We start from the raw sequence: 11586 nt of genomic DNA on the forward strand, positions 1-11586 counted from the left end.
CATGATAACTGTAAAATAAGATTAAGAGAATCAAATCAATGTTCACTGAGACTCTGCTGAATAATATAAGATAGAAGATCTAGTATGATTAAATCTTAAGAATATATAAATCACATGTTCATCTCATACACTAGATAACTGTCATGTTAAGTATAAAGTGATAGAAGTTCTAGATAGTCACAACTACTGTCTTAACATATCATCAGAAATTCATGATATCTTTTATACAAGCTTACTTCACTACATTATCACTGACCTGTTTCCTTCTCAACTAACTTTCAACTGACAATCACCAGAGATCATAGAAGAAGATAATGAGCTTGAGTGAGAGATTAAAGATATTCTCAATGAGAGATCACACAGTCACAGTTGATAATATCTTATGAAATGAGTTGACTATGATTAATCAATCTGAACTCTGAGTTCTGCATTATTCAAAACAGCAGTTCTTGACTGATGAGAACTGCTTCTGAAAAGAGAAGACTAATGTAATAGACTGTATCTAATCAATCATATAGACTATTCTGTACACTCTATAGATTTCTACTATCTCATTTCTGATCACTGATTCTCAGCTGTCATGAACATGTATGTTTCAATCACTGATTCTCAGCTACTATAAACACGTGTATATTCTTTCACTCTGAAGCATCACTGTGTACATCACTACATACATGTATAAATATTCACTTCAATTGCTGATTCTCGCACTTTCTCTTTCTTTTTATAATGTGGCGGAACCGAAGCGGTGGCTAGTCAGTGGTGTCATGTAGAAGTAGTTATTTGAAAAGTCATATAAGTGAGCTTAACTATCTTGCTTGAATAGCAAGCTCATAGACTACAGAGTTATTGCAGAGATATCACAGATATAATACTTAGTATACTAAGAATATTGTATGAGACATGCAGTAACTCTCATATATATTTCAGTCAGAGAAAAAATAAATCACTGACTTCTTTTATAAGAAGTCAGCATCTAGCTATTCTATATAGACAATGAGCAGATATCTTCTCTCATTTCATGAGTGAGAATAGCTGAAGTAATACCTCAGTGATGTCTTACTGTCAAGAAAAAGTAATCTGCTAATCTTGTATAGAAGTGAGATTCTCATATTCATTAATTAAATCTTTCTATAATATATCTGAAAAATGTTATAGAGTAGTTAAAAACTAGTTCAGATAATCTGCAGAATGAATGAAATTATTCATATGAAAGCAATGAGCTGTGTGAAACTGTAACAGAGTCTTGATATAATCAGAAGTATGATAATACTCTTCTCTTTAAAAGTATAGTCTCTATATTCTTAAGATTTATCAGATTAGAAATTATCTTTATTATATAGCAATAATTATCAACTGATTGACAGTACATGTACTGTATATAATACAAAGAAATAGATGAGTTTTTCTGCTAACTGTGTAGATCTTTCTTTACTCATCTTCATTCAAATTAAATACATGATAAGTGAGTTCCTTATATATCAATTTAAGATGAGAAAAATATAGTTAATAAGTGACTTACAGATCTCTTATCATATTCTATTCTATATATGAAATTCTCTGCAAAAGTGATGTATTTTAGAGATAAAGTTAACAGTAGTGACAGGATTTTTTTGAAAAGATTCTTTCTCTCTATGAAATATTTTTCTTTTCTCTTTCTCAAATTGCAATAGTAAGTGTATGAGAGTATTATTCTTGAAGAATAATAAAGAACTTATTCTGATGTTTTCTAGTGAATAAACATCTTTGTGATGTGGCTGCAGTCTTCATGATTACTAAGAAAGCCAGGTTAAAGACAGAGACAGCAGTGTCAATGAGTCACAGAAGCACTGCTTTCATTATCATATCTTCTTCTTCTTCTGTATCTCTTACAGCCATGGTGAAAGTTGCTGTGCCTTGCAGTGAGATATCATCTCTTCTGCCAGCTGATGTGTCTGTATCTGATCTGTTCTCTGCCCCTTCTGCCGCCATTGCAACGCTGTTCCCTTCCTCAGTCAATACAGTGATGTATGACCCTGTGTGATCATTCAGAGAGAAATCTGGGAAGAGCTTGATTTCAGAAACTGTGACTCTGAGAAGCTCAATCTGTAGTTTCTCTTTCACAGCATACTTGAGCTCTGCTCAGAATGCTACTGAGTTGAGTCTGCAGAGTTCTATGATTTCTTCATCTTCTCTCTGTGAGAAGGCTTCAGTGCAGTCTCTGATCAGTACTGTTACTTGTCTGCACTGTATCAAGCAGCTGAAGAAAGAAGAAATTTTATATATCTGTCTCTTCTCTCACTTCTATTATTTCTGTTATATCTGTAATAACAACTCCTGTCTCTCTATAAGTATTACTTCATAGAAAGATGTTATATCAACTCTGATAAGAAGTCTAGATACTTAAGCAGTACAGAGTGAGAGTCTCAGAGCTTTAAATGTTGATAAATTTCATCAAGACTGAAGAGATCTCTCTTACTTATCTGTAAAAAGAGATGAAAGTATGAGTCTCTGAGATGAAAAAACATCTCAGAATGACTGATCTTAAGAAGAGATCAGCTGATACTGTCATTGAAAGTACTGTGAAGATTAATCACTGATTAAAGAGAATCTTACTTCAGTTGAAGCAGATAACTGAGATGCTTTATAAGTTGATAAGTTGATACTTTCAGTATCTCTCATACTCTTTTACAGCATGCTTCTCTATGACACTGCAGCACTAACTTCTCAGCAGACAAAGATACTAATATCAGAGACTTTAACAGTAAAGAATGAGTTTGATGAGAGTGTAATTATTAATAAGTAGACTCTGAAATTTCTTCTTTTTACTTTTTCAGCAGGCTGCAGTCTTACTAGAATAGCAGCAGCTTACAGATTAATAATATTAATCTTTTTTATTAATTTCAAATATCTCTTTTCTCTAACTGCTTCAGGAATTTTATACTTATATAGTCTCATTAAACTTCTAAAAAACTCTTTGAGAGAAAATAGAAGAAGAGTACTACAGAGTCTATAAGATACTAGCTCACTACTATAAGATTATCTCTAAAAAACTCTTTGAGAAAAATGAGAAGTCTTAAGTAGTATTTCTTACTCAATATCTCTGATATATAATAAGACAGTCTCTACTAGTTATCTCATAGCTTGTAATCTCTTCTTCAGTATTTTTTAAATACTTAAACAGTTCTCATGAATTCTCTGATAATAAATATTCTTCTTATTTTACAAGATATTGAAACTTGCTATAATGTGTTCATTTATTCAATATTTTCTTTATAAGATATTCAGTATTACTTTCAATCTTAATATCATCTGACTAAGATGACTCTGTCTTGAGATGTTGCTTATAGAGCTTCAAATAGAAAATGTGAAAAACAGAATAAATTGATTTTAATTCTGTGAGTAATTTCAACTCATATGTCTGCTTACTCATTACTCTTGTTATTAGAAAAGATTCTAGTCATCACTCACTGAGCTTTTTATATAGTCTTATTATCTTGATATTCTTTGCTGAAAGTAGTACTTGATTCTCTATCAAGAACTTCATCAGAAGATGTTTTTAATTATAGTATTTTATCTACTACTTCTGAGTATGATGAATACTTTTTACTGCCTTCTCATGAATTTTATTCAAAAGTTTCAATCTTGCTTTTACTTCTGATACTGAAAGATACTTCATTCTCTGTATCTGTCTAATATTCTGACTGTCTATTTCTCTCTTCAGAATATTATCTATAATATCACTGAGTAATGAAGAATTATATTTATAATAAGTATAGAAGAGAGATATCTTTAAGATTGCATTCTTTATATTATTATATATGAATTCAGTAATCAGAAGATGTTTGAGTCAATCATTCTGATAATATAAATAAAACACTTAAAGATGCTGTTTTAGTGTCTGATTCTGATATTCAGTCTGATCATCAGTCTGCAGATGAAATACAGTACTGAGAAGACATCTTATTATAAGATGATAGTAAAAAGCTGATCAGTATTTACTGATGAAGAGAGATTCTTGATCTGTTATTAATGATTTCAGAGCACTGTGATTATAAATGATGATATCTAAAAACAGGTCAGTCAATTCAGAGGTTTTAATCTTTTTATAAGTAGAAATATATCTGATCATCTTTATAAAGCAGTTAATAATGATCAAAATTGAGTCATATTCTTTAACTCTTATCAACTTCAGCAGATCAACTATGAAATTCATCAATAGATTTCATTATAAGTTTTTTGAAATAGACAGTAATACTAACTCACTGTATTACTTATACTATAGAATCTTTATTCTTTAATAGATATTGTAAGTTTTAATATACTCTTTGATATCTGTCTGAAGCTTGTCTTAAATATATTTATATTTTAGAAGCTTCTCAGTCTTCTCTAATCTAAAGTGCTCTGTATGAGAATTATTATAATGAATTCTTAATAACTTCTGACACATCACTCTGCTATAAGAGATAAAGACTGAATTATTTAGCAGTAGAAGTTCACATTCTTTTAGTTATCAGTGACTTGATTTCTTAGCAGCACTGTCCTGCTCAGAGTCTGTCTCTTTCAAGTTTAAACTGAACTCTTTCTTCTTCAACTTCTGAATTTAAGCTGCAGTAGAGATGTCTCTCTTCTATAACTTATCAATGAATTTTAAAAGTAGTCAGATTGAAAGATTGTAGACTGTTTTATTCTTTACTCACTCAATGATTATAAGATATAATATAAGAAGCTTATAATCTTCAGTGTCAGTTCTCTACAGAGACTCAGGTTTTCTTTCATCTTCTATACTGAGTCACACAGCTGTCTCTTCAGCATCATTTCTAAGCTTCAGAGAACTTCAACTCTCTGCAGCCAGCTTCTTCTACAGTGATGACAGAGATTCTTTTATAGAATTCTTCTTCATATTAATAATATTATAATCAGACTGTCTAGACAGTGTATTGACAGAGTTAAGCTGATCTGAATAATATTGAATATAGAAATCATACTCTGAAAGCAGCTCTGCTCACCTGGCTTGACATTCTATCAAGCTCTTTATTATCAAGAAGTAATATAGATTTATATAATCAGTAAGAACTTGCACTGAGTACTTACTACTCTGAAGATAATATTATCAGATCTTAAAGAATTTAATAATTACTAATATCTTCTAATTATAAGTATCATATCTTCTCTGTATGAGTGATAACTTCTTGAAGAAGAAGATCACTGATCTTTATTCATAGTGTTTTATAGACTCTATGAAAAAGTCTTCTTTTATAGACAATTCATTATCTATTTCTTCAGAGATAATTATTCTCTGATTCTTTCAATATTGAAAGATCTTCAGTATTAACTGTGAAAAGATTTCACAGATCTCATTCTTAAATGTATCAGTCTCACACTGACTGAGTAAGTTGAGATTAAAGTGATTCAGTATTGTGATATCTATGAAAGCTTGTTTCAATTTCACAAACACCTGCACAGTATCTTGAATAAGAATAAACAGTTCTGTTTTTCTGTCTTTCACACTTCTCTTTAACAGATCTGTAAGAGAGACAGTAATCTGTGAATATATATAGATAAATTATCTGTAGAAATTTACAAATTTTAGAAATATCTGTATCTTGCAGTATGTCTGCAGTATCAGTCAGTTCTCAATGACAGAGACCTAGCTTCTGTTCATTGAAATATCATTCATCTCAATAATATAATCTAAGAAATCAATCTTCTGCATGTAGAATGAGCATTTTTCAGTGTTTATATAGAGTTAATACTGTCTCAAGTGACTCAACACTTCTTGAACATAAGTATCATATTCTTTCTCTGATTTTGAGAAGATTAGAATGTTATTCAGATATACTATGTAGAAGATGTCAATAAGGCCTCACAGCATCTCATTTATATAGGTCTAGAAGATGACTGAAGTATTATAAAGACTAAAAGATAAAACAAGATATTCAAAATTACTGTACTTGATATGAAAAGTTATTTTTTAAATATCATCTTTATTAACTCTGATTCTATGATAGACATCTTATATATCAATCTTTGAGAACATCTTTGCTTCAGATAACTGATCAATCATCTTATTAATTAATGATAATGAATAGTAATTCTTAACTGTTATCTTATTAAGACCTCTGTAGTCTACACATAGATGTAGTCTATTATTCTTCTTAAGTATAAAGAGTATAGATGCTTCTGTCAGACTCTTTAATAAATATATTCAGTTCTTTGATTGCACTTCTTCAAGATATTTATACAGAACATTTAATTTCTTTACAGACAGGTTGTAAAGAGATCTGTACAGCACTGTTACATCATCTTTAAGACAAATCTTATATTATATCTTGATATCAGAAAACTTCACTGCTTCTCTTTCTGAAAAGACATTCTTAAAATCTGTAAAGAGATGTCATGTATATCTGTCTTTAATAATGAATACTGCTGCTAATCTTGTAGTGAGAGTGATAACTTCTTCATCTGTTCTCAAGTTTCAATCATCTGCTATATAGTATATTGACTCAATCTTTTTCTTAAGATTCTTCTGATGAAACTCTTCAGATTTCTCTATTACTGTCTCTTTATTAGTAAGACAGTACTGTCATATCTGAGTGACTCAGTCAATGAGAGAATTGTTTTCTCTTAATTATAAGAGACTTAGAATGATATTCTCATCTATGATGTTAACTATATAAAGAAGCAGACTGCTTTTCTTAAAGATTTCTTCTGAGTCTGTAGTCACATACTTCACTTGAATTATGTTAAAATAGTGACATTTTATTTCATTAGTAAATTTCATATAGTCTGACAGATCTATCTTCTTTCAATTCTTCATCAAAGAAAAGAAATAGAATATGAAGTTAATATCTACTTTAAAGTCAAGTAGACATCTCACTGATATCTTCTTATTCAGAGTATATATTGTGATCATAACATGAACTTAAAGATATGAGAATTATTAATTCTTCATTTCTTTCTCTTTATTATCTTCTATAGATATGTTTATCAGAAGAGAAGTTAACTTTGAGAAGATATCTTCTCAGTTTCTTCTCTTCTTCAGCTTCTTATAATTACTGATATAGTGTTTATCAGCTTCATAGTTGAAACAGAGATCTTTATCAAATCTTTTTTAATATTTCTTCACAGTGAGTAAAGAATCAGAATACTTAAAATTCTTCTTTACTTTCTTTACACTAAAGTTATTACAGCACTGTTTAAATTCTATCATTGATTGCTTAGAAGAGGTCTTATTAATCTTTTTCTCAGAGAATTAATTATTCAAATAGATTCAGAAAGTCAGGTTAACAAGCTCAGTGCAATTGATTAATGAACTCTAATATTATAATATTATTATTCACATCTTATAAGTCAGCTTTATAAGATAAAGCTGTGTTTTTAATTGATTTAAATCATCAGTCAATTTCTCTCAATATTCTTCAAATCTTGTATTGAAATTAGAAGAATTCTTATTATCTTATTAATTTAATGAGTTGAACTACTGCATCACTGTGAAGCTGCAGTTATGATAATCTTTGATTTGATTCAGTAGAAAGTTCTTGAATTCTTCTCAAGTTATAATAGTATTAGTACACTCAAGCTTTCTCTTCTTAATGACTTAAGTAGTTGCAGAGATGCCTTCAAGAAGATTAACAGTGTATATTACTTATATCTCATGAGTATTATACTGGCTCAGATTAAGGCAGAATTTCTGTTCAAGAGTACAGATAAAGCTGTGAAATTCAGATAAGATATTTTTCTTATATCTCAGTGAATCTCTGATCTTAATCTCTCTATCTTTATAATAGATGTAGATGTGTAGAGACTGCAGCAGTGACAGAGTGATTGAAGAGCTCATGTTAAAATATACAGCAGGTTCAGAAATCTCAGATTTCTGTCAGAGTAGAGATATACACACTCTAGAGAATGATGTAGTGTTTCTCTCAGAGAGTGAGATCAGATTGATCTCAGTATAAGTGTATAAGGTTATATCAGTCTGTTAGAGCTTGACTGATTTAAATATATAATCAGATGAAGTAATTCAAATTGTAATATAACAGAACTGAAGTAGTGACTAGTCAGCAGTATTATATAGAAGTAGTTATTTGAGAAGTTATATAAGTGAGCTTAACTATCTTGCTTGAATAGTGAGCTTGTAGGCTACAGAGTTATTGCAGAGATATCACAGATATGATACTTAGTATACTAAGAATATTGTATAAGACACACAGTAACTCTCATATATATTTCAGTTAAAGAAAAAATGAATCACTGATCTCTTTTATAAGAAGCCAGTATCTAGCTATTCTATATAGACAATGAGCAGATACCTTCTCTCATTTCACAAGTGAGAATAGCTGAAGTGATACCTCAGCAGTGCCTTACTGTCAAGGAAAAGTAATCTGCTGACCTCATATAGAAGTGGGGTTCTTATATTCATCAATCAGATCTTTCTATGATATATCTGAATAATGTCATAGGGCAGTTGGAAACCAGTTCAGACAGCTGCGGGATGGATGGAATCATCCGCATGGAAGCGATGAGCCGTGTGAAACCGCAACAGGGCCTTGGCGCGGCCGGGAGTGTGACACTTTTCTTCTCTAACATTTTTCTCTTTGTTATATAAGATCTATCAATATTATACCGATCTATTCGGCGTAGGCCTCTTACAGATATACTTGACTGTTATACACTCTGAATTCTAATCATATCTATTCTCAAATACTTGAACTGATTTCTCAATTCATTCAATATAACTGATATGACAGACAAGACAATATCTAGTGCAACTGTACACCTTAGCATTTCTGGAGATTGGAAACTTTGATACAAGCATATGCTAGAATATGCAAAGAATAAGAAGATATCAGACTTTATCAATCTTGACAAACCTGATATCTTCTCTGAACTAGAAGAACCTCTGAAACCTGAGTATTCAGAAGAAGTCACTGCAGAGGCTAAGATAGCATATAATATCAAGATCACTGCATGGAAAATCAAATATATGAAATATAAGAAATTGAATAAAGATATGACAAAGATATAAGATGTTATATAAAGAACAGTGAATGTCACAGAGCTATAATATATACACAGTGAGAATGATAATATGAAGAAGATTATCTATTCATTAAGAGATTGACTCTCACTCATGACTGTAAATTATCAAGATAATGTAAGAATCTGATATCATGATCTCTGCAAAGCACTGAAAAACAGAGATATAGAGAAGTGATTAAATAACTGATCTCTCATTGAAGATAATATCAAAGAGATAAATATAGCTGAATAGTTTAACTTGAAGAAAGATTTCTTAAATATGAATCTAGCTATTGATACAGATTATATACAAGCATGAACTAAGAATATCTGATATGATAAAGATATCATATCTTTGATAAAGTTAGTTAAGAACTTCAAGAAACAGTATAGAGAAATAAGTATTCTTAAAGAAGATAAATCTATGAACTTTACTACTCTTAATGAAAGATCTCAGTAATTATTATCAGTAACATTCAGAAACTACATCTACAGAGTCTATCATCATTACACTCAGTGCTACTATCTCAATTTATCAAGAAAGTCATCTGAATAAAAGGAAAATGAGAAGAAGAGAACTCAGATTAATCAAGCTCTTAAAAATCAAGAATTGAAGAGATACATTAATCATGCAATATCTAGAGATTCATTTACAAATACAGATATAATAGATGTCAATGAAGCAGTTCTAGAAGAAATGATTCTGAAGTAATCTGTTTCTCAATCTATTGATTATTAATTCTTTGATTATCAATCTATTAATCAGCAGATCTGAAAAATATTAATAAACTCTTTAAATTCACACTTCTATCTCTGAAACTCCTGAATCTTTGATACTGATGCAGAACAGTATATATGTAATAATTGAACATATTTTCTATTCTTTACATCTGTGAATGAGAATGTGAAAGTCTATACAGATGATTTCAGCACTAAAGTTGAAGATTATGAAACTGTTAGAACTATTATGATAAATGAAGCAGAAAAGCAGTTCAATATCAATCTCATCAATATGACTTATATACTGAATTTTCATACAAATATCATTGCATGGAAACCATGTTTTCATATAGAAGGCATCTATTATGATGAAAAAGACTTCAGATTGAGAAAACACACAGATAATACAATCTTTACACATGTTAAAGTATTTGAGAGGTTGCTAGTTACAGAATATAGTGAAATAGCTGTTTTCTCAACTATCTCAGAAAAATTCACTACTGAAGCTGATGCAGTTATCACATCACACATATCTAATATCACTATATCTGAAAAAACAATATCTTTAAATTCTTTAACTTCTACAAATTCTTCTTCTAATCTGTTAAAATATACTTTAATAAATCATTCTTTTAACCTGTTAATATGCATAAAATCTTCTTAAAAATCTAAGATCTCTATAGCTACTCAGTCTACATTAGACTGACCGTGTGACCGTGTCTGAAACCAGGACCAGATTTTTTGATAGTCTCATTACCAATTCGACTGATTCCATTACACAGTTTTAACATTAGATAGTAGTCTCATACTGTCCCAGTGAGACTTACTGTCTACTCTTGTCACATTTTCCAAATGGGACCATGATTTCCACTTCTCAATTTAAATTATTTTTATTGCTTTAAATGACTTTAAATCTCATTTGAGCATTACCAAAAAGCGTTACTTTTTAAAAAATTAAAAATAGTCTAAAAAAAACCTTAAAATATCTAAAAATAGTAACTTTATGCTAAGAATGGGACTGAATGGGATCAAATGAGACCACTTTCTCATTTTTTTCAAGTCATGGTTTCATTTTAAGATCTGATATATAGTCACTTTACATGTTTTTTTGATAGCCAGTCTCAGTGGGATTCACGCCAAGAAATGTATGGGACCAGACCAAATGAGACCAAACGTGAAATTCATGGTCCCGGCGGCCAGTCTAGTCTACATAGTATAAGAGATTAGAACATTTATTGAAAATCACTATTTAAAAGCTTACAAATGATACAACTGATGTTTAAATCATCAATCTAGAAGATGCTGCAGATAAGCTTATCACTGAGCTTTGTAAACTCTGTTATCTATCTAATGTAAAAAATCAAATATCTAGATATTCTTATGTTAGATTTTAAATATCATTTAAATATCTACATGCAGATATCATATATGGCTCTACACAGTGCTATAATAATAAGTGTTATCTCATACATTTCATGTGTGATTATCTATGTTTTTATATAGCTATAACAGCTATCTGAAAATCAGAAATCTGAAAAGCTCTTAGATAAGTTATTAATTGAATTAAATATTAATTCAACTGTACTATAAAGATCATTTGTATTGATAATAATACTGCAGTCAAGAAAGTAGAAGACTTTATAAATTAAGTGAATAATGAAGAATCAGAGATGAAGTATTCTTCAGAGTATATTTATAAGTAAAATGATACAGCAGAGTGAGCAGAAGCAATATTAATAATAAAGATAAGAACTCTATGAATAGAATTTCTTCTGCTATAATCACTTTTCTCTGAGATTGTACTTACTGTCATCTATCTAGTAAATCAAATCTCTACTAGAATTCTAGATTGAAAGTCATCTTTAT

At 30.0% G+C, this 11586-nt stretch overlaps 1 protein-coding gene across 1 annotated transcript; it reads left to right on the plus strand.

Moving 5' to 3' along the window:
* Positions 1-8473: 8473 nt before the first annotated feature.
* Positions 8474-9007, plus strand: BDBG_16742 (uncharacterized protein; the record flags this gene model as incomplete). Its single annotated transcript, XM_031724627.1, has 2 exons — positions 8474-8543; positions 8805-9007. 2 exons carry the CDS (start codon positions 8474-8476, stop codon positions 9005-9007), a joined length of 273 nt encoding a protein of 90 aa, XP_031577486.1.
* Positions 9008-11586: the final 2579 nt, after the last annotated feature.

The sequence above is a fragment of the Blastomyces gilchristii genome (genome assembly GCF_000003855.2).
Source record: "Blastomyces gilchristii SLH14081 genomic scaffold supercont1.4, whole genome shotgun sequence".
NCBI classification, from domain to species: domain Eukaryota; kingdom Fungi; phylum Ascomycota; class Eurotiomycetes; order Onygenales; family Ajellomycetaceae; genus Blastomyces; species Blastomyces gilchristii.